Source organism: Danio aesculapii, chromosome 7 (assembly GCF_903798145.1).
Source record: "Danio aesculapii chromosome 7, fDanAes4.1, whole genome shotgun sequence".
Taxonomy (NCBI): domain Eukaryota; kingdom Metazoa; phylum Chordata; class Actinopteri; order Cypriniformes; family Danionidae; genus Danio; species Danio aesculapii.
The window spans coordinates 52,827,810-52,851,992 of record NC_079441.1 but is presented as its reverse complement, the minus strand read 5'-3'; the positions used below and the strand labels follow the sequence as shown (position 1 = coordinate 52,851,992).

The 24,183-nt window shown below is 35.9% G+C and overlaps 1 protein-coding gene across 3 annotated transcripts in view; it reads left to right on the top strand.

Moving 5' to 3' along the window:
• The window catches only part of acsf3 (acyl-CoA synthetase family member 3), a 103,409-nt gene that overhangs the window by 18,765 nt on the left and 60,461 nt on the right, over positions 1–24,183 (top strand). For all 3 annotated transcript variants that reach the window (XM_056462157.1, XM_056462158.1, XM_056462159.1), the window contains exons 4-7: positions 7,666–7,820; positions 8,543–8,688; positions 18,541–18,632; positions 22,174–22,300. In XM_056462157.1, coding sequence (XP_056318132.1) covers positions 7,666–7,820; positions 8,543–8,688; positions 18,541–18,632; positions 22,174–22,300 — 520 coding nt within the window. The remainder of the gene's footprint in view (positions 1–7,665; positions 7,821–8,542; positions 8,689–18,540; positions 18,633–22,173; positions 22,301–24,183) is intronic.

The window sequence follows — 24,183 nt, the reverse complement described above, 5'->3', positions numbered from 1 at the left end:
ACTTACTTACTCCCAGGGCCGTTTGTATCGAAGTTGATATTTAGCCGCACCATGTTGGTGTTTTGTAACATCTCATTTTTACCCAACACTCAACCCCCAACCTGGAGGAACAGCACATACACACAGGTACACTACGGACAATTTAGCTTACCCAATTCACCTATAGCGCATATCTTTGGCCTGTGGAGGAAACCAGAGCGCCTAGAGGAAACCCACGCGAACACAGGGAGAACATGCAAACTCCACACAGAAATGCCACACAGAAATGCCAACTGACCCAGCCGTGACTCAAACCAGCGACCTTGCTGTGAGGCAACAACGCTACCCACTGCGCCACCATGCTTCCCTAAAAACCAATATCAACACTTCTAAAACATTTTATTGTCATTTTATAGCATCCGCGAACTGCAAAAAAAACAATATAACACTTTGTAAATGTAGTTTTCAACCAAGGTTTAAAGGGCACCTATGGTGAAAAATCTACTTTTAAAGCTGTTTCGACAGACATGTGTGTAGATGTAGTGTATAGACCGACGTATTGGGGTGATATAAACTCACCCAGTCTTTTTTTTTCTTCAAATTTAACAACATAAAAACAGTGGACCAATTGGAGCAGTTTTCAGATCGACCAAAACTTTACGTAGGAGTGCGGTCCCCCCGCCCACCGAATTGATTGACAGCTGTGCGTATTAACATGTACCAGGAAGTCACGTGTATAATCATATCAACAAGACCAGACGTGCACAAAGCAACCGGGAATAAAAGGTGTGTTCAGTTCGCTAGGATCATCAATCACCATCAAATGTGATCAAGAGTGAGTTTCACAAGTTTAAAATGTTTTAAAACAGTGCATGTGTGTAATGAATTACAGTGATTTGGCTTAGCTTTACTTCATCAGCACAGCCGCGTGTCAGAACAATTATAAAGGAAGACACTTCAATCCCGGTTTGTGGACGTTAAATCAGGTTTATTTTGTACATTAACTTAACAGATATCCATACAGCAGTGGAGATTAACCTGTATCCTGACACATATACGTGCAAACAGAGTGCAAAGCTAAACACGTGCTCTCTCTCTCTCTCTCTCTCTCTCTCTCTCTCTCTCTCTCTGTGTGTGTGTGTCTGCGCTATGTGTGTGTGTGCGTCTCCTCGCTGTGTGTGCACTTGAACTTTGTAACAACTTTGTGTATGACTCATGGTTGCAACTAAAAAAATCAAATACTAATTGGGAAAGTTCTTACTGTAGTATTTCTCACAAACGCGACGTGAGATCTGCTTCCTAAGGGAGCCGAGGGCGGCGACTGAGGCATGTTGCTGACAGGCACGTGAGAATGGTGGGCGGGGAGGACTAGCCTTAAAGGCCCAGTAAAAAAAACAGCAAACAAGTTAAAGACACATTCTGGGGACACAAAAGACTTATATTAAATCTGAAAAAAGGGCTAAACTAGGTGCCCTTTAATGTAGTAGTAATAATAATAATAATAATAATAATAATAATAATAATAATAATAATAATAATAATAATAATAAATATTTATATAATGTTATTCATTTTGTATTATATAAAAATTATTTTATTTACTATTATTATATACATATTTTTAATAATATAATTTATTATATAATCATATAAATGTTATTAAATGTATTAATATTAATATATTATTATATATGAATATATTCATGAATGTTAAGCATCAAAGAATTGAAAAAGCTGTTAATGTTTCATTTGTTCCAAGTTTTGCGAATTTTGGGCATTTATTTAAACTTTGCATGAACAAATTAATTGGCAGTAGTCTGCAAAATAATTTGACAAAATATAAAAATAATTTGTTTCTGATGTGTCATTCTCAGGAACATCTCCAGACCAAAAAATGTGCCAGATATTATGTACATTTAATTAACAGCCTATAAATAGCAAGTTTACGCACATACATAGTGTACTGTGAAGTAAAAACTATGGCAGCACATACAAATGCATTCAAACTTGTTGGTGGTGGTGGGGGCTAATGAAATGAGAAAGAGATACCAGAGCAACTTGGGTACCAAAGTGAAGAGAAGGAGGTGTGGTGATGAGATGGGTTTTCAATGATAAAAGAAGTGTCAGTGTGTGTGTGTTGGTGTTGGGGGGGGGGGGGGGGGGGGTTGATGGAGAAAGTGCGAGACAGCAAGAATGATAAGAGCATGGAGGTACTGAAGCAGGAAATAATGAAATGGAAGGGGGGTGAGGGGGGGTGCCTCCCAAGGGGGACAGAGCCAAGGAGAATCTGTCGTTCACCTTCAATTAATTCACGCATTTCTCCCACTGTGTTCTAGAGGTGCAGCCAGGCGTGCCGACGACTTAGAAGACTGTGTGTGTGTGCGTGTGCATGCGTGTCTGTGTGAGAGATGAAATACAAAAAATTATTATGTTATCACTTTTATTTGTGTATGATATACACTTATGTTTGATCATCCATTGAACCTTCTTTCGTTTCACATGTTTGCATGGCATGCACTGAAAGTGTGTGATTGGAAAGAGGGCGTTAGTGAGTTAAGTTTTGAAGCTCTGTAATTGATTGATTTTTCTGCCTAATATTAGGGCTGGGTGATTTATCAAAGGGGATTTTCGTGCACATTTTGTCAGTGAAGCCAGCTCTACACTGTAAAATACACCCACTGGCCACTTTATTAGGTACACCTTACTTCTACGGGGTTGGATCCCCCTTTTGTCATAAACGTATAGACATGGTCAGCTACAATACTCAGATAGGCTGTGGTGTTGCTCTATTGGTACTAATGGGCCCAAAGTGTGCCAAGAAAATATCCGTCACACCATTACACCACCACAACTAGCCTGAACCATTGAGACAAGGCAGGATGGATCCATGCTTTCATGTTGTTGATGCCAATTCTGACCCTACCATCCGAAAGTCGCAGCAGAAATGAAGACTTCAATTTTGGTGAGCCTGTGCGAATTGTAGCGTCAAGGCCCGTTCACAGCCGGATGCTTTTGGTTTACATTTTCCGTCTACGTTTAACACCTCGTGACTAATTAAAGGGTGCCAATCTTGTCATGCAAACCAGTGTGCAAAACGCCAGGCGTAAAAGCGTCATTTTTAAAGAAACGCCTCATGCTTGTTTTTTTTGGTTTTGACACGCCGCATCAAAACCTTCTCCACCAATCAGATTGGCACTATTGTTCGCATGCACAGAGCTGCTGAAGTTACAGTAAACACCACTTGGAGGCGCTCAAGCTCAAAACTGTCAATGCAAGCACACATTGAAGAGGATGCCGAGAGGCGACATGAACGGGGAGCTGCTTATTGCACTGGTGAACATTAATCGTTTCTTCATCGCTAGAGCTGGAGCTGCTACTTGAACCATGTTGTTCGAATCGCCAGTAAATTTAACAACAAGCGTGTCAACTTTCTGTCTTCTTCTTCTGTGTTATAAGCAGGTGTCAGAAGCTTAAAGTTGTCTAGCACCATCTAACGACAAGGAGTGTTTTGCATACTCTTCTGCTCGACAGCAGTAAAAATTGCTTGCATTTGAATCCGGAAAAGCGTCTCAAAGCGCTGATGATAAACGCAAACGAAAAGCATCCCGGTGTGTACAAGCCTTCAGTTTCCTGTTTTTAGCTGACAGTAATGTCACCCGGTGTGATCTTCTGCTGCTGTAGCCTATCCGCTTCAAGGTTGGACGTGTTGTGCGTTCAGAGATACTCTTCTGCATACCTTGTAATAAGTGGTTATTTGAGTTACTGTTGGCTTTCTATCAGCTTCAACCAGTTGGGGTGGTGTACAGTACATGGGGATGTTTTCTGTTTGATGGATGAATAAAGCCAGGATACCTATTCATTTAGTCAACAAGGTTGACTAAAACACTCAAAATTCAAAGAAAGGGATGATCATCGTTTTTATATGTTTATGTATAGTTTGGAGGATATCATAAGCTCTTGAGGCAATCAGATGTAAAACACAATATTTATGAGTGGTTTAAGTTGTAAATCGGTCAGATTTGACCCGAACACGACAGGAAGGTTAACCTAATTAACCTAATTAAACCTTCAAATTGCACTTTAAGCTTAAAAAATCTTGAAAAATCTTTAGTAAAATATTATTTACTGTCATCATGGCAAAGATAAAAGAAATCCGTTATTAGAAATGAGTTAATAAATACTATTATGTTTAGAAATGTGTAAAATATCTTCTTTCTGTTAAACAGAAATTGGACGTAAAATATACAGAGGGGTTAATAATTCAGGAGGCTAATAACTGACTTAAACTGTATAGGTGGTGCTGGTATTCATCAGAAGTATAGCAATACCCGTATACTTTTTGACATTGTGGGGACATTTTTTTTGTTCCCATAAGGAAAATGGCTCATAAATCCTACAGAATTAAGTATTTAAAAAATGTAAAACAGCAGAATGTTTTCTTTTAGGGTTGGGTTTAGGGGTAGGATTGGAGTAAGTTGACAGAATATAAGGTCTGTAGAGTATAAAAAAAGTAAAATCCAGTTTGCACATGGGTCTATGTGTGTATATCTGTGTGTGTTGGGGATTGGCTCTGCCGTCTTTCACTATGATTCACACAACACATTCATCAAAAGCAGAGAAACGCTGTAAAAGCCCAGTGTGTCCTGTGTGCAGTCTTCACTCTGACCTCAATAGTAGCTCTTCAGGGATTCTGAAATGTTTCTCTTCTGCTGTGAATCACACTGACCTTTACAAATCTATACTCGCTTTTTCCTTTTTTAACAACATTCCTCCAGTCGACAACCTTTCCCCCCAAGCTTATAGAGTAACCAAGACAAATAGCACTAGAGATCCACAATCGGTGGCTTAATCGCTATCTGCAGTGTTCTTTCTGTAATTATTGGTAATGGTCTGATTAGGCTGATACTAGAAGCAGATACTAATATCAGGGCTGTTTTTATTCTGTTCAGATGTTGTACTCTTTCTCTGGCTTGTTTTATTTTCTGCAATTTGTTAAAATTGTGTTGTCTGTTTTCTCCTACTGCAAACTATAATAGCTCCATAAAAAATGATTTTAGTTATCTTATTTATCTCAGTGGCAGCTCGCAACATCCTGCAATCATTTTTCTGTTCTGGAAGTTTTTTTTGCTAATCAGTTTAGCCTATAAATAAACCTACAAAAAAATGCAGTTTCCCCACCCACCGAATTGATTGACAGCCGCGTATTAACATGTCTCCGTAGTAACGGATATAATCATATTCACAAGACAGGATGTGTGCAAAGCAACCAGGATTAAAAGATCTGTTCAGCTGTCTGTGATCAGCAACGTAATTCACCAAAGCCGCATAGTGTCAGTACAATTATAAAAGAAGATGCTTCAATCCCGGTTTGTGGACATTAAATTACATTTATTTTGTACATTAACAAAACGGATGTCCATACAGCAGTGGATATTATTGTGTATCCTGTCACATTTGCCATGCAAAAACAGTGCAAAGCTAAATGTGTGTGTACGTGCGCAAACTTTATAATGACATTGTGTGTGACTCATCGTTGCAGAAAGGCTTGGAAGAAGACTTGCAGAAATGTTCTTACTGTAGTAAGGAAGATCTGCTTCATTCTTGTCTGCCTCTGGGCTGCTTATGCATGGGACGCAGCAGGTGAAAGCTATACCCATCAGAGCAATAGTGAGCGATCTCTATGGCTCTGACGCACACGTGGGCATGATGGTTGGGGAGAACCAGCTCATTTGCATTAAAGACACAGGCTACAAAACAGCTACAATGTCCTAACAGCACACATTAATAATATTTGTAATAGAACAGTGAATAATCTGATGGATATTTTGAGCTGAACTTTAAAGACACAATCTGGAGACACAAAAGATTTATCTTAAATCTTGAAAAAGGGGTAAAACAGTTGCCCTTTAACTATTAAATAAATGCGAAGTAAAAACATTCCTGGATAATCTGTAATTTAAAGATTTTCATTAACATAAGGCCTTAAAAAACAACTATATTAATAATACTATTAATAAATAGTAATAGATATTGAACCCTATCTGATACAGAAATGTAACTACAAAAGGTTTTTTGAATAAGATCTTTTTTTTAACATTATATGACTTTATAGAAAGTCATTTTAAGAAAGATTGGCAGATATCAGAATTTTATTAAACTATTATCGTGGCCAAAATCATTTATCATAATATTTGAGTATAGCCTAATAATGTATCTAATGTAATATTGTAACTATTTTGTCAAAACATGTACACGCCCGGTCAAAAGTTTGGGGTCAGTTATATATATATATATTTTCATGTTTTATTTTTTTAAAGATAATTATTCTTTTTATCAAGGCAGCATTTATTAAATGTAAAAATAAAATGTTATATTGTTAAATATTTATTAAAATAAATTTTTTATGACTATTTTCTTTTTGTATGTAGTTTCATTATTTTGTATTATTAGTTTCATCATTTATGTTAATAATAATAATAATAATAATAATAATAATAAAGTGATTTTTGAAGTATCATGTGACTCTGAGGACTAGAGTAATGAAGCTGAAAATCCATCATTAAAATCACTGGAATAAATTATTAAATAAAATCATTAACTAATAATACAATATAAAAACTAACCATGCATCAGTTTGGAAATGTGTTTTCTCTTCATATGTGACCCATTTCCAGTCATAAAGGTCACTTTTAGGAAATTGAGATTTATACATCATCTAAAAGCTGAATAAATAAGCTTTCCTGTTTTTTCCAGTTTGATTCATTAATAGGACAGCATGTGAATGAAATACAACAGTTAAATGCTTCCAAAAATCTGAATATAGAGAAATTTGCATTTAAATTAAGTTATTAGTAGTATGCAATGCTAAGAAATGAATATTGACAACTAAAAATGCGTAAAATGTGTAAAACATGTTACTAATCAAAAATTACGTTCTGATATTTATGTTAGGAAATCTACTAACTTTCTTAATGGAACAGGATCTTTACTTAATATTGTAACAATTGCCACACATGACATAGTTTAGTGTCCAATTCATTCAAATTCATACAAGTTCAGTTGTTGATGATGACTTCGAGGACAACACATGCACTTAATACACAAGCATGCACACTTCATTAAACATACAGTAGATAGACATCACCTATATGCTATAAAATTGCAGGTTAATAATGTCTGTATATAATAACTTAATTAACTTAATAACTTTTAACTTAATTTGATTGTAATGCAATAATGTGCACCTTTTGTAAAGCTGCTTTGAAACGATAATTATTGTGAAAAGCGCTGTACAAATAAACTTGAATTGAATTGAATTGAACTTTTGAACAGTTATTTTGTAGTGCAATAACATTTCAGAATTACCGCATGTATTTGGAATGTGGGGGAAACCGGAGTACCCGGAGGAAACCCAACATGAGGAGAACATGCAAACTCCATACAGAAATGCCAACTGACCCAGCTGGGGCTCGAACCAGCAACTTTCTTGCTGTGAGGTGATCATGCTACTCACTGCGCCACTGCATAAAAGTGCATACCCAATAAAGTTCTCACCGAATAATACATAATTTCCAATTTGCTTAATTTATTTATTTATTGTTTGTTTTTTATTTACATGTGTAGTTGTATAATTGGTTGATGGTTCTTTATCCCTTTTGTTGTTGTTGTTGTTGTTTTGTTTTCCAGGTTTGGGAGCAGTTGATCTGTTCGAAGTCTCCTATGGTCAATGTATTCATGGCTGTTCCCACCATCTACTCTAAACTCATTGAATATTACGACCAACATTTTACTCAACCTCAGGTCCAAGACTTCATCAGGGCTGTGTGCAAAGAGAGAATAAGGTACCGACAAAGAAACGACAGTAATATCACCACAGTGCTGCTTAAAGCCTGTGACTTCAATTCAAATACAACAAAGTAGAGCACCTCCCTATAAACAAAATTCTCTTTTATTCTTTAATAAACCTGCAGTACATCAAAGAAGAGCATTCAACCCGTTACACAAGCTTCAACATATTTTACCTCAGGGTCAAGTGGCAAAACAGGACTTTTTGAAGAAAAACAACCAGTGCATAGTTTTCAGTTTTGCTAAATATGTGGAAAATGAACTTATTGCCTATTTTTTTCCTCTCTCTCTCCTCTATCTCTCTCATTCTCATTAGATTTTCATTTGGGTCAAGCTAAAATTATCATATATGACACCAGAAAAGTACAAATTGAACTAAATTCATACTTTTTATGTGGTGAAATCCATGATTTTAATTGATTTTCAGTATTACAAAGCAATTAGATATCGTATGTGTTTTGAAAAGGTTTGGTGCTATAAAGGGGTTTTATGCAGTTTGTGATGAAAATTTTCGGTTTATGGTTTATTTGATGACTGTGTAAATGTTGTGTGTAAAATATTATTCTATAATGTCTTTTTTTGTATAATGTTTTTTTTTATTCTCTTTCTCTCTCTCTCTCTCTCTCTCTCTCTCTCTCTCTCTCTCTCTCTCTCTCTCTCTCTCTCTCTCTCTCTCTCTCTCCTCTCTCCTCTCTCTCTCTCTCTCTCTCTCTCTCAGGTTGATGGTATCTGGTTCTGCTGCTCTACCACAGCCTGTACTGGAGCGCTGGGCAGAGATCACAGGTCATGTGCTGCTAGAGCGCTATGGCATGACTGAGATTGGCATGGCACTCTCAAATCCTTATAAAGGACCTCGTGTACCAGGTACTGCAGCCCTTCATAAATGTGCATTAAATGATATCTAGTTATACTGAGCGATATCACCATATGTGTCTTGTTTAGTTAACTTATCATAGTTAATCATCCAAAATTACAATTCTCAGTTTGAGGTTTCTTTTTGCATTGTTGAAGATATTTCATTGAAAACTGTAACCATTGACATCCATAGTCAAAAAACAATTAAATAATATAGAAGTCGATGGTTCCAGGTTTCCAAAATCCTTCTAAATATCTTTTTTTTTGTGTAAAAACAGAACAAAAAAACCCTTTAAACGTGAAGTATGCACATTACTTCAAATATAACATTATTATTATGTGTATAATATTATTATTATTATACACCTAATAATTATACACGTTATTTATTTACACCTTATTTATTTATTTGACATGAACATCACAATTAAAAGCAGACTTGCTAATTCTCAACACCTGTCTACGGGAGGATTGACAAAATGAAATTAAAATAGATACATATACACTTTGTAATTCTTTACATAAAATTGCTATAAGGCAAAAGCAAAGGCAGAATGACCAAACAAACTAATAGCAATCTGTTTGTGCAAACACTGCTGTTTTGTTGTTAACCACTTTTTAAGAACACTACTAAAAACATTTATATTACTTTCTTATTTTAGGCTAACAGGTCAATCATTCCACAATTTGGTTCCCTTAACATAAAAAACAGATTGACCAAAAAAGGTCTTACACTTTGGCACTAGGCAGTCACCGTTAGCATTTGCTCATGTGACTCTGTGAGAGGTCTGATGCCTACTGATTAGATCTGAAAACACCATTGGAACATAATTAACTAAACATTTGAAAACAATTTATGATAATTAAATTTAATAAAACTATTAAAACTAAAAAGGTTATGTTTACATAAAACTTCACAAAAATGCAATCACATAGGCTTTAAGACCATCATTTTAGTTTTTTTGTTTATATATCAAGTCTATATGTTTCAATGTAGCTAAAGAGGCCTGTGACCGTGATGCAAAATGACAAGTGTGAGAATATCATTGTGTGCATGTATAATTCTGCAGTTTGATATATCAGAGATCTAATAACATGAAAACAGTTTAGGCTTAGCTTGACCTTCTTGCATGTACTGTATTTTTAACCTGACTATCAAATTTTAACTTAATGTCTAGAGTTAGAAATTTGTTTACTTCTTCAATAACTTTATTTTTAATCAGCACCTCAAATGTATCCCTTGCAGGCCTATTTCTTAAGGAGAAGCACATAGAAACTGTTTTCTTGACATTTAACGTTAAATCAGACAGCTCAGGCCATCTTGAAATATGTTGTAAAGCCTGGGTCAGTTGCTCACCTGCCCGGCAAGGTGTTTTAGCAGACACATACTGTAGATGACGGTGTCACCTGCATATAACTGGCAGTTAACCCCTGGGCACCAATTTGGAAGATCATTTATGCACATTGTAAACGACAACAGGCCAAGAACAGACCCTTGAGGTACTCCAATACTGTTAGAATGCACAGATGACTTTACCCTTTTCCCCCTAACACATTTCTGTCTCCCACCCAAATAAAACCCAAACCACTGTAAGGCCTCTGCTGACATTTTGAACCCAATTTATTTAGTAAGATACGGTGATTAAGCATGTCAAATGCTTTCTTTAGGTTCGGGAACATGGTTATCTGTCTAGGACATGATTATCTGTCATACTTCTGTTCTTGAATGTTTTCCACCATCTTGCAACTGAATAATAGGGCTGCTGATAAGCCTGTTGGGCTTTATTCTGTGAGAACATTTTATTTTTGCCATGTGCAATGAGTGAAATAAAATCTAAAATGAATGAACCTCATTGGTTCTTACAAGTCAAGGCCATAACAGATGTTAAGGTGAAAAGACTTCTTAATGTAGGGGCAAAAACTCTCAGATTTGATTTAAAAAATCCATCCAAAAATCCAAAAATAAAAATCTAAAGGGTTTGGAATGACTGAGGGTGGGTCAAAGATTTACAATCATTGGGTGGTGAACTTTTTTCATTAACTGATCAAAATCTAATTCTCCATATATATTCACGTTTTCACTGGTTTTCAATTGAGTGTGACCCCCCCCCCCCCCTACCCCCAAACCCCCCCCCCCCCCCCCCCCCCCCCCCCCCCATAAAAAAATATATAGTACAAAATTAAATTAAATAAAGCACATTTTCTAGAGTTAACCATTAAAATACTGTATATAAAATAGAAACTAGAAACAGTACTTTATTAAAAAATTATTATTATTAAAAAAAAGTGCCTTTTTTTTGGTATTGCAATTTGAAACTTGGTTTTGAACATGTAACTCCTGCCATGTGCAATGAGTAAAATAAAATCTAACCAGTCAATTGCCTTTGTGCTAAATATGAAGCGTAACGAATAGCTTTCTGTTGGTATTGTAGACATTTTCATTCCACCCAATATTTTATTTTATTTTTGATGGGGTTGTCTTGGGTCTTTGTTGTCAACGTTTCTTCTACTGATGTTTAGCATTAATGTTTTATCACAGTAACTGTGTTTTTTTTCCCTTAGACGGTTTATGATGGCAAGTTGTCAAAGATCAAACTCCGTTTTGAAGTAGTTTGTTTGTCTTTTTTCGTCTGCGTTTTGTTGTTTACGTGTGATTATCTTCTAACAAACTCTCCATGGGTTTTTTTTGAGTGATGTAGCTCTGATCAAACTGCTCCTGTCAGCTTCCACGTCGTCTTTTAGTCTCGGTATCAAAGCACTTTTAGTCATCTTCTCGCAATTTCCTCGCGCCACTCTGTGTGTCTGAGAATTGTTTTGTTCATCTTTTTGACACATGTTTGTGAGTGATTCTGCTAACGTGCTTGTCAGAGGAAAGCTTGTGCACTGTGCAGTTTTATTAGTGATGAGTTCGGAAGAGAAAATGGGCTAAAGTCAATGCTCAGAGGTGATGATTAAGAGGAGTTTGCAACTGTTAACATTTCCTGCCCGGGCCCCATGAGATACCAGCGTGAGGCTGTCTAATTCTGAAGTAGGTTGAAGTCGATCAATATCAGTCACAGGGTTGACTGTGATCACCAGAGGAGTTACCCATGAATTATGATGAGTCTGATCTCATGTGTGGGGCGCTGTAACCTAAATCACGGTTGTGTCTTTGTTGTAACAAAACATTGATGTCGTAAAAGATCCAAGCTGAGATTTAAAAAGTCTCTTGAAGAAATTGTCAGGATTTTCTTTCCAGGCAGTGCAGCATAGCTAGTAGGGCTGCAAGATGCTGTGAAAATATGCGATATTGTTGTTGAGTATTGCGGTAATGATAATTCTTATGATATAACATTTCTGTAGAAAAATGATATTTTTATTGGCTCTGTTATTACATTTATTTATGTAGTGTTATTAACATAAACAGGTAAAATTCATTTTTCAGATCTAATTCAAATTAAAATACTGTGTCAAGGTCAGTGAAATGTCATGACAGTGATAGTTTTGCAATATATTGTGCAGCACTTATAACTGGATAATTGTAATTAAGGAGGTAGCAACAGAGGTGAGGTTGCATTTGTTTTCCACACTGTTTTTTTAATGCAGATTTTATTAATATAGAGAATGGTCAGCAGGCAGGGATCAAAACAGGAGCAAAACAGAGATGGCAAAGAAAATCCACAAAAGTAATCCATAAACAGACAAAAAGTCAGGGCAGGAAGCAAACAATCAAAAATCCAAGGCAAAACAAAACAGGACAGACAAGGCAAAAACAAGAACAGGAAAGCCCGAGTAGTGATCATTACATTAAACCAAGACTGAGAAATGTGCTAGAGTGACTGGAGCGTTTATATAGAGTGTGTGTGTATAATCAGTCTTGATAGTCAACAGCTGTGTGTAATTAAAAAGTGAACTGAAATTGGTCTGTGACTGCAGGGCACGGTGGGAGATGCAGTCCAAGCGAATTACAGGGAGGGTTCTCCAGCAATCTGCAATGGCAAAACCTCTAACAGTAATAGGACTGTAAAGGTTCATGTTTTATATGTTATACATTACATTACATCACATTAACTAATACAACCTTATTGTAATGTGTTAACTTTAGATCAATATTCACCCCAAAATGAAAAATTCTGTCATCCTTTACTAAAATCCAAATAACTTCTCTCCCTCCATTAAAGCCTTCAGCTATTTAAAACGTACTTGAATAGATTATAAAATAAATCAATACAAAGCATTTTGATTGGTTCAATACAAATCTTCTGAAGGGTTAGACTCACTTTATATGCTAAATTATATTAATTTAACCTTTTATTCACATACTGTATAAATTGTAATCAGCAAATATCAACAGAAGCTCAGCCATACCTTTTTGACACACAAGAACAGATTTCTGATTGATATCAAGTACAGCATGACATTTAAGAATATGAATGAACCTCGTTGGTTCTTACAGCTCATGGCCGTAACAGATGTTGAGGTGAAAAGACTCCTTAATGTAGGGGCAAAAACTCTCAGATTTGATTTAAAAAATCAATCCAAAAATTCAAAAATAAAAATGAAAATCTAAAGAGTTTGGAATGACTGAGGGTGAGTCAAAGATTGACATCATTTGGTGGTGAACTTTTTTCTTTAACTGATCAAACTTCGAAATCTAATTCTCCATCTATATTCACTTTTTCACTGATTTTCATTTCAGTGTGCCCCCCACCCCCATCCCCCCCAAAAAATTTACATTATTCTACACAAAAACATATATAGTACAAAATAAAATTAAATAAATTACATTTTCCAGAGTTAACCGTTAAACTATTGTGTATAAAATAGGAACTAGAGACAGTACAGCGATTATTAGTAAAAAGTGATTTTTTTTTTTTTTTTTTTTGGTATAGGATATATGCCACATTACGCTAAAGGACTTTTTAATTTGTCAGTAACCTGGGTTAAGCTTTTCCAGTCAACTGTATACCATTGCAAAATTGGCGCGTTTAAATTCTGTTTTCTTTGAAAATCAGTGATCTCCACTGGCTGAGTGATATCCGATATAAAGTGGGTCTCAGAATGTACAAGAAGCACTGCATTAAATTACATTTTTCCCCACTATGTCTTTAAAATAGGAACATTTATTTTACCCCAGTATATTCAATGGAGCTTCTGCGCCAGCCGATTCTAACAGCGCATGTTTATCAGTATTGGAAGAAACACTAGCTCTGCATATACCCTATTGCAGTTTGGTTTTGAACATTTAATTTCTGCCATGTGCAATTAGTGAAATAAAATCTAACCAGTCAATTGCCTTTGTGCTAAATATGAAGCGTAACAAATAGCTTTCTGTTGATAATGTAGACATTTTCATTCCACCCAATATTTTATTTTATTTTTAATGAGGTTGTCTTGGGTCTTTATTGTCAACTTTTTCTTCTACTGATGTTTAGCATTAATGTTTTGTCACAGTAACTGTGTTTTTTTTTTTCCTTAGATGGTTTATGATGGCAAGTTGTCATAGATCAAACTCCGTTCTGAAGTAGTTTGTTTGTCTTTTTTGTCTGCGTTTTGTCGTTTATGTGTGATTATCTTCTAACAAACCCTCCATGGTTTTTTTCTGAGTGATGTAGCTCTGATCAAACTTCCAAATCTAATTCTCCACCATTTTCGCTTTCTCTTACTGTTGACTTTCATTTCAGTGTGCCCCCTGCCCCCATCCCCCTCAAAATGTACATTATTCTACATAAAGACATATATAGTACAAAATAAAATTAAATAAAGGACATTTTCCAGAGTTAACCATTAAAATATTGTGTAAAAAAATAGAAACTAGAAACAGTAAAGCGATTATTAGTAAAAAGTGCAAATTCAGCAACTTTTTGCCATTTGTTTTTTTTTTTTCATACTATATGCATGAACATTAACACCCAGTGCAGCCAGCATTTAACAGAGATATTTTTGAGAAAATGTGCAAATTCAGTTAAACGAGAAATTCAGAAGGGTTAAAAAATGTAACTGTAGCCAATAGAGATTTCTTTCTCTTTCTGTATTGTACTAAAAGGTGCTGCCACTCCCTACAGTGGCACAGTGTAGAGAAGCGTTGAATAAAACATGAGTATGTGTGTGTGTCCTCTGTTTTAATGAGGGCTTGTGAATGGCAGAAGGACTGTTAATGGCTTCTTTAAGCAGTCTGGGAGCTATTGTGTCCTTTTCTCATTTTGTGACAGGAATTCTGCTACAGGGACGACCACATTCCAGTATACACTCAACACACGCAATCATATCCCAGTGGACGCGGTACACAGACCTCAGATCAGCCCCCCTATCTCATTTATATTCACACCCGAGCCCCTAATGGTCAGATTCTACGTGCATGTGTATGCAGGAGTAAGACATCTCTTCAGCTCTGTGTATCTCTTCTGCAGCTTCACCACAGCAGACAGAATTTATTACAGTAGGCTGGCATGAGATGCTGGAACACTATTTTGACTGGTCATTTTGCAACAATAATCTGAGCATTATTTCTCGAATGATCCAAAATTAAGGGACCTATCATACACCCGGCACTGTAAGGCACACTTTGTGGACTCATGGGTGTGCTGGTCTATAAAGGAGGTGTGTTAAGGCGCATTGTTGGTGCGTTGCTATTTTGAGAAACTGAAATAGACTGCATCATTGACCAACTAAAAGCTGGTCAAAAATCCAGTGTTAGTTTTGTGTCAGTGCAGGTCCAAACGCTTACACATTCCTTAATACACACACGATGTACAGCAATACACATCTTTACATATGAAAAAAATAAAGGATGAAAATGTTACAAGAATTATTATTTTTCAGTTTATTTATGACAAATTGCATTTGTATGATGTTATTATTATTAGTAATATTTATTATATGCATATTTATATTTGTTTAATAAAAAAAAAGTTTAGATTTGTCCGTCTGTCGGCTTTTGGAGATGAATGCATCACCACATGGGGCATTAGAATTGGACGTGTGTTTGGATATCACTCAGTTGTTTGACCACACTTCTATTGTTCATTTGTTAATTTGCTAGAAAAATAAAACTGAATTTAGAAATCGTTTTGAAGCAAATCTTTGTGCTTAACAAACAAAATTAAATATGTAGGCAAATGGATGTCTTCAGTGGAGTGTGTACAACACCGTTTATCCCTGAAAGTAAAGGAGTAAAGTAAAGGGAAGTAAAGAGGCCAAATGGAGAGCCGAAAACAGGCCGAAAACTGTTTTCTTGCTAGTGAAGCGTTCAGTTTTTCCACTTACAAAGTCCGCCATGTAAATAGCAAATGCGCCATGGCGCGACACAACTGACTCTTAAAGGGAATGAGAGATGAGACTCTGATTGGTTTAATGCACGTTATGCTCAAAACACACCCATAACTCATTAAGAGAATAAGCATAACCCTGTTAGACCATGCGCCTGGGTGCAGAGCGTATTTTTCCGTCCTTAAATTATCAAAAGTGCATTCGGACACCCCCTTAATGCTTTTGCGCCATGCGCTTAAGACTTTGTGCCTAAATCAATAAAAGTCTTTTTAACCCTTGTGTGCTGTTGGAGATGTTTTCATCCACTCTGGGGGGTGATTTTGATTCTTAATTTGGCCACAACACTTAGTGTTTCTGAAAATCAAATCATTTTTGGTGACATTTTGGTCTTGTTTTGACATATTTTAGGAAAAAATGCTTTGAAAATTAAATGTCAATAATACACTCTAGGCAAATTGACTACTCTTTCGTTATGTTGGTGGCTGTTTTTGCTTCATCGATAGCTTTCCCTGTTAGGAAGAGGTAACACTTTTATTTTTTTATTATCTCTCTCTCTCTCTCTCTCTCTCTCTCTCTCTCTCTCTCTCTCTCTCTCTCTCTCTCTCTCTCTCTCTCTCTCAAAACAAAACAAAACAGTTGGCGAATTATTTATCATTAAAAGAAAAACACAATCTTTCTAAATATCGCCTCTGTGATCATGGAAAAGGACAGACATAAAAAAAATCCTGGACTCCTAAAGAACAGAGAATATGTAAACAGTGTGACAGAAGTCAAATAGAGGATGAGACACACTTCCTTCTGTTCTGCCACAAATACACCACAACTAGAGAAATATTTTCTCCCCAATTTGAAACATTAATAAATTCATTTTTAATTAAAAATCTTTACCATGTACTCTGAGAGGATTAATTGACATCTAAACTAGCTGCAAAATATGTATACACTCTACACACTAAAAGAAATGTTTAATGTAAATTCTTGTATCTTATTTAAATAATCTAGACTTTTAATATTGTTATTATTATTATTATTATTATTGCTATAATTATCAAATGTATTATGTTTTTTTCTTTCTTTTTTCTTTCATTTATTTCTTATTTACTGTATATTTTATTAATTTGATGAGGGTAATATATTACATATCTTATACATATTTAAAATGCTTTGACAATACTGTTTTAAATGTCATGCCAATAAAGATTTTCTTGTGTGCTCTCAAATAAACACTGCTGAAGTGCGATTTAGTGTGTTTATGTAACGAGTATGTCTCCAACATTTATTAGATTTGCTAGCAATATTTTGTCTCCAATAGACCTACAGAGTGGCATTAATGCCTCCTGAAGTTAAGTGAAACGGTTAAAAACTCCAGCAAGATAAAGTCATTGTGTGCCGAGCCTTTATCTATAAATAAAATATAATTATGGAAACTGAGTTCATCTTAACTGAAAGCATCGTGTTTGCTGGCCTAACGCACCTGTCAGTCAGTCAGTCAGCATGTCACCTTAAAAACAAATAACACACAGCACTACTATGATTACAGAAAAGTGCGCGCTGTTATAATTCACTTACCTTTTAATACGTTTTGGTGCGATTACAACCCGCTATTTAAAAAAAACGACTGAATGTTTTGAATGAGAAGCTGTAATGTAGCCGTGGCGGGATGAATTTTGGTGTGGCGCCCCACCTTGGAAGAATAAATGTAGCGGAAACCATGTGATTACATGCTATCATGGCTTTGCAATCCAAAAATGTCATTATAATGGAAGTCAATGGGGAAAAAACAGCTACTAACATAACGAAAGGGTAGTCAATTTGAACAGTACACAAGGGTTAAAAATAACAAATGGAAGTAAAAATTAAATTAGACATGAAATAACAGTCGGTCATTAAATTTCTTAGTAACTGCTTCATATTTAATGGATATAAACTGCATATAAGCCACTTAAATGAATACATCAATAATTTTTATTTTATTTTTTTGTCTTTTTCAAATATTTCCCAAATGATTTTTAACAGAGCAAGACATTTTTAACAGTATTCCCAGTAATATTTTTTTCTTTTGGAGAAACTAGTATTTGTTTTATTTCGGCTGTTGGCCAGTTGGCATTTCTCAGTGAAGTTTGCATGTTCTCCCTGTGTTGGCGTGGGTTTCCTTTGAGTGCTCCAGTTTCCCCCACAGTCTAAACACATAGGTAAATCGAATAAACTAAACTGGCTGCAATGTATGTGTGTGAATGTGAGTGTGTATAGGTGTTTCCCAGTACTGGGTTGCAGCTGAAAGGACATCTGCTGTAAACATATGCTGGATAAGTTGGCGTATCATTCCGCTGTGGTGATCCCTCATCAATAAAGGGACTAAGCTGAAAATGAATGAATGTGTTGAAAAAAAATCTTATTCACGTCAAACTGAAATTGGAGGTAAAAATATACAGGGTGGCTAATAATTCTGCCTTCAGCTATACATATTTTATGGTTTCAATCAGAATAAAGCAACATAGTAGACCAAAGATCTGACCTAAAACTGCATAGAAGTCACTAAAATGAAAACATCAGTAAAATATGTAAATGTTAGGGGTTTTTTTTAATGAAAATATCTGTTTCTAATTTTTCCAGGTGCTGTTGGAGTTCCTCTGCCAGGAATGGAAGCGCGTATCATGATGAACAGCAGTGTTGTCATCGCTGAGGGCAACAGCAAAGGAACACAGGTACCGACAAACTGTTTTTTCCTAGTAAATAAGTGTTATACTATCCACCTACTTCCTTTAATGCATGGCACTTTGGAAAGGCTGTGGGAGTAACTTATGTTAAACCGTAAGCTGTCATCCACTGCCAATAAGTTTCTCTCTGTGAATGCATTAAAAACATTTTACAAGAAATGGGTAGCATGAAATAGTGGTAGACAGATATATCACAAAGATTGATGTGTCCAGGTAATATATAGCATTTTGTAGTGTTGACATTGACCAATGTGTCAGAAGTGTGTAATGAATGATTAAACATGACATTTAACCAAGGAAAGTAAACAGTATATGAAAAAAGTATTATAGGATTTGCTGTTCTGTTAATTGTAGTGGAAGGGCAATGCTGAACTATCGTCTATAATCAGAAAACATGATTTACATTTAATGACAAAGTTACTAGACCTCCTGAAATTATTCTGAAATTATTTGTGTATTTCCAAGTGATGTTTATTGGAATTTTTTATTTATTTATGTTTTATATTTTCTTGTGAAGAAAGTTTTATTTTTATTTATTAAATTTTTTAGTTTGGCTGGAATAAAAAAGAAAATAATAAAAAAAACAATACATTTAGAACTAGAACTGCGAAGGTCTAAATAACTCCCTTATTTAGAATTATTTTTTTATTGGCTACAGAACAAACTACAGTTGTTCAATGATTTGCCTAATTAACATAACTTGCTACTTAACCTAAATAAGCTAGTTAAGCCTTTAAAATCTACTTTAAGCTGAATACTAGCATCTTACAAAACAACTATTGTGATATTATGTCATCATGGTATAGACAATGACCATCATGGTAAATCACAAATACTGCAGAAGACCTACTGGAACCCACATGGACCCAAGATTCTCATAGAAATCAGTCAGGTTTGGGGTTACATTCAGTATGGGGGTGTGGGAGAGATCTGCACACTCTCAGAAATAAAGGTACGCAATCTGTCACTGTGGTGGTACCTTCCAAAAAGGTCCATATTAGTACCTCAAGGGTACATATTAGTACCAAAAAAGTACAAAAGTGTTCCTCTTAAAATTTTTAGGTACTATTATGTACCATTGAGTTACCAATATGGACTCTTCAGGTACAAATGTGTACAAATGGAAAATGTGTCACCCCAATGACAGCTCGCGTACCTTTATTTCTGAGAGTGCAGAGTGGTTGGCAACATCAGCAGCCTGAGGTATCAAGACATTTGTGCTGCCCTTTACATTACAAACCACAGGAGGGGCAAATTCTTCAGCAGGATAGCGCTCCTTCTCATACTTCAGCCTCTACATCAAAGTTCCTGAAAGCAAAGAAGGTCAAGATGCTCCAGGATTGGCCAGCACAGTCGCCAGACATGAACATTATTGGGTCTGGGGTAAGATGAAGAAGGAGGCATTGAAGATGAATCCAAAGAATCTTGGGGTTCTTGCAAGAACGCTTTCTTTGCCATTTCAGATGACTTTATTAAGTTATTTGGGTCATTGCAGAGATGTATGGATGCAGTCGACCAAGCTCATAGGAGTCCTTTTCAATTCAATTCAATTCATCTTAATTTCTATAGTGCTTTTACAATGTAGATTGTGTCAAAGCAGCTTGACATAGAAGTTCTAGTAAATTGAAATCAGTCCAGTTTTCAGAGTTGAAGTTCAGTTTAGTTCAGTTCAGTGTGGTTTAATTTTTTACTGCTGAAAGTCCAAACACTGAAGAGCAAATCCATCGATAAAAGTCCCGAACCATGCAAGCCAGTGGCAACAACGGTGAGGAACAAACTTCACCAACTGACGAAAGTGAAGAGAAAAAAAACTTGAGCGAAACCAGGCTCAGCTGGCCACGACCATTTTTCCTCTGGCCAAACTTCTTGTGCAGAACTGCAGTCTTGGCACCGGAGGCTGGAGTCATACACAATATTCATTCTTTTTCCACTGCAGAATGACTTTATATTCTGTACTGTACATTATTTCTGTTAAGTGACAAGACTTTTGTCTAAGCAAAGTCAGACCTTACTGTCCCAAATAAATAATAAAAAATCAAGGCATGATCATATTTTATTTTGGTAAAATAAACATAATCTAGAGGCCTTTGCCTTTCATAGAATCCAAATGATCAACTAGAAGTCAAGTTATTATTTGTTTTTTTTTAAACTTGGATAGGCGGCAAGACTTTTGTCAGGTAATGTAGTGTCCTTCCAAACAAAATAATATTTACATGTAATAATAATACATGTATTGTGTTTTTTTTGGAGCTGATCGAGTGGCACTCCAATATAGCACATATACAATACATAAATAAAAAATTATCCATCATTAACCTGGAGCATTTTTTGTACATTAATATTTTGTATATAAGTCCATTTTGACAAATGAAAGTTGTATTTCCCAGCTATAGAATGGTTTAGAAATATCCCAATAAACGCTGCTTATATGGATCAGATATAAATAGGGGCAATCCTGGGAAAGGGATTTAAAAAATTGGAAAAATGGTTCACAGCTGCGTCAATATAATTCAGGTTTATTTGTATAGTGCTTTTCACAATAATTATTGTTTTTAAAGTAGTTTTACAAAAGGTGCACATTATTGTATTATAATCAAATTGGGAAAATTAAGGTTATTGGTTACCATAAATGTATTAATTATGGATAACTTTAACTAATTAACTATTATCTAATAGCTTTTAACAGTAAAAGTTATTATATATAAACATAGTTAACCTGCAGTTACATAGTATAGAGGGGAGGTCTATGTGTGCATTTTTAATAAAGTGTATTAAGTGTAAGTATTGTCCTTGAAGTCTTCGATGGTTGGCATCATCTCTTCACAGGTCTTAGATCTAATCAATGCCGTTGCGCAATCTCTAAAGGCCTCAGAATAGGCATCCCCAGGTGGAAATAGGGAACAAAGAAAATAGTTAGCGTAGCTGCTGTTCATAATGTATTTAACAATATTATATATTTTGCAGAAATTGGAAGCCATATATCAACACTCCCGACCTCCTTTAGTGGACTTTGCTATTCTGGGTACTACCAAAAGCCCTAAGTTTTGATTTGGATTGTAGTGAGACAGAATGTTGGTTAGATAAACAGGAGCTAGGTTATTTAAAGCTTTAAAGGCAAGAAGCAATAATTTGTAATCAATATGGAACTTGAATATTAATAAGCAGCAAGTGTAAGGAGGATAAAATTGGGGTGATATGGTCATATTTTCTTGACCTGGTAAGAGCTCTGGCACTTAATGTCTATTGATAATTTTTTTCACTTAAATACAGCAGAATATAAAGAAAAGTAAAATATTGAGAAGGAATATCACAGCTAGGTTTTTACTAAAAATGGCAAATTGATTTGTATTACAGGTATTTTAAATGGAAGTTCCCTATACTCAGAAGTGCCACAGATAATTAAAATATGCTAAATCATGACTAAGTGTTACCTAAAATATAGCATCAATTTTAATGTCATTAGTGGAGAAGACCTTCTTCCTTTTGCTCTATTTTAATTCTCTGGACCTGAGTTGTTTTTTGTTCTCAGGTGAAGGCTGGTTTGGAGGGGAAAGAGGGCGAGCTGTTGGTTCGAGGTTCTTCTGTCTTTCAGAAGTACTGGAACAAACCTCAGGAGACAGAAGACTCATTTACTGAGGACGGATGGTTCAAAACAGGTACTGCTCTCACACTTCCTTTATGTTTGTGTACTATGTTACTACACTTCACATGTAATACACAGTACAGTAGTGGAGAATGTCTATATAGTGTGCACAAAGCGGGACTGTGTGTTCTTTAGTGTTGACATCCTAAATGAAGGTTTGACTGCCTGAATGCAGCAAAAGGCAAAAACTGAATAGTGCGATTTGATATCATAAAAGAAGGGCTTAGAATTCAAAGAATTGTTAACTCATGAAATAAAATTCAGGCATAATTGATTCTCATTCAAACATCAGAGGCTTTTCTTGTCACGAAAAAAACAGGGAGAGTCCAACTGCAAGTGAAGGACAGTTTAATGAAGTACAACAGTGAATATAAGTCTTAAAGTGCTCAAAAAGGATAGAGAGACTTAGGACAATGTCCAGAAACAGGGAGCTTCCACAGGTCCTATTGAACACATCATCCGTCTGATGGGCTAATAACCTGCAGTGAAACACAAGCTGCGTCCCAAACGACACTCTATACACTTTGCACTTATGCACTATGTACTTACACTATGCACTTACACACTCACCAGTATAGTATATGAATGTAGTGTCGTCCCAAATGGAACACTAAATAACGTTACGGTTTCTAAAGTAACCCTTCGTTCCTGAGAGGGGGAACAGAAATGCTATGTGGAAACTTCCACGATGGGGATTTCGTCAGAAACCAATCATCTGAAAGAGTATAAAAACGGGCCAATGAAATGCCAATGAGTTGGCAGCGTCAGCGTGCACAGCTGGCGTCAATGACAATCAGTCATGCTATAAAGATGCAGCCAGTGCCATGCTCAACATCCTTTTCTAGCTGAAGAGACTTTCACGCTCAACAGCTAAGGGATAATCGTTGTGGCGAAGGAACGTAGCATTTCCGTTCCCCCCCCTCAGGGAACGAAGGGTTACTTTAGTAACTGTAGCGTTCCCCTTCGGATGGGGAACTCCAATGCAATGTGGAAACTTCCACTATGGGGAAATCTATGGAAAACGCCACAACGAAAGAACCTTACCGCATCCCTGGTGAAGGGTGTGCCACGCAGTAGAGCGAGCGCACCTACAACGCCCCGAGACACAGTATTCCAACGTATCCCTGGCCCTTACTTACCTGTTCAGGAACAGTTATATTTTTCAGGGAGTGAAAATGGGTTAATGGGTTAATGGGTTTACTGGGTTAATTTATTAGGATATGGTACAGTACAGTAGTACCATTATTTTCCTGAATATCATATTTATTTTTTTGTGTAAAGGGATTATTCAGAGGGGAAAAAATCACTATATATACTTTAGGCTTTGTTTATCTCAAAACCGTTCTTTTATTATTTATTTATAGTAATTTAATAGTTAGCAGATAAAATATATATACACTACCTGACAAAAGTATTGTCGTCGATCCCAGTTTTAAGAGCAACAAATAATAACTTTATAAATAAAGTATTTAATAAAGTACCAGAAGGTAGATTTTTCAGATGAATCATCTGTTGAACTGCATCCCAATCATCACAAATACTGCAGAAGACCTATTGGAACCCAAGATTCTTATAGAAATCCGTCAAGTTTGGTGAAGGAAAAATCATGGTTGGCAACATCAGCAGCCTGAGCTATCAAGAAATTTGTGCTGCCCATTACATTACAAACCACAGGAGAGGGTAAATTCTTCAGCATGATAGCGCTCCTTCTCATACTCCAGCCTCTACATCAAAGTTCCTGAAAGCAAAGATCAAGGTGCTCCAGGATTGGCCAGCCCAGTCACCAGACATGGACATTATTGAGTATGTCTGGGGTAAGATGGAGGAGCCATTGAAGATGAATCCAAAGAATCTTGATGAACTCTGTGAGTCCTGCAAGAACACTTTCTTCGCCAT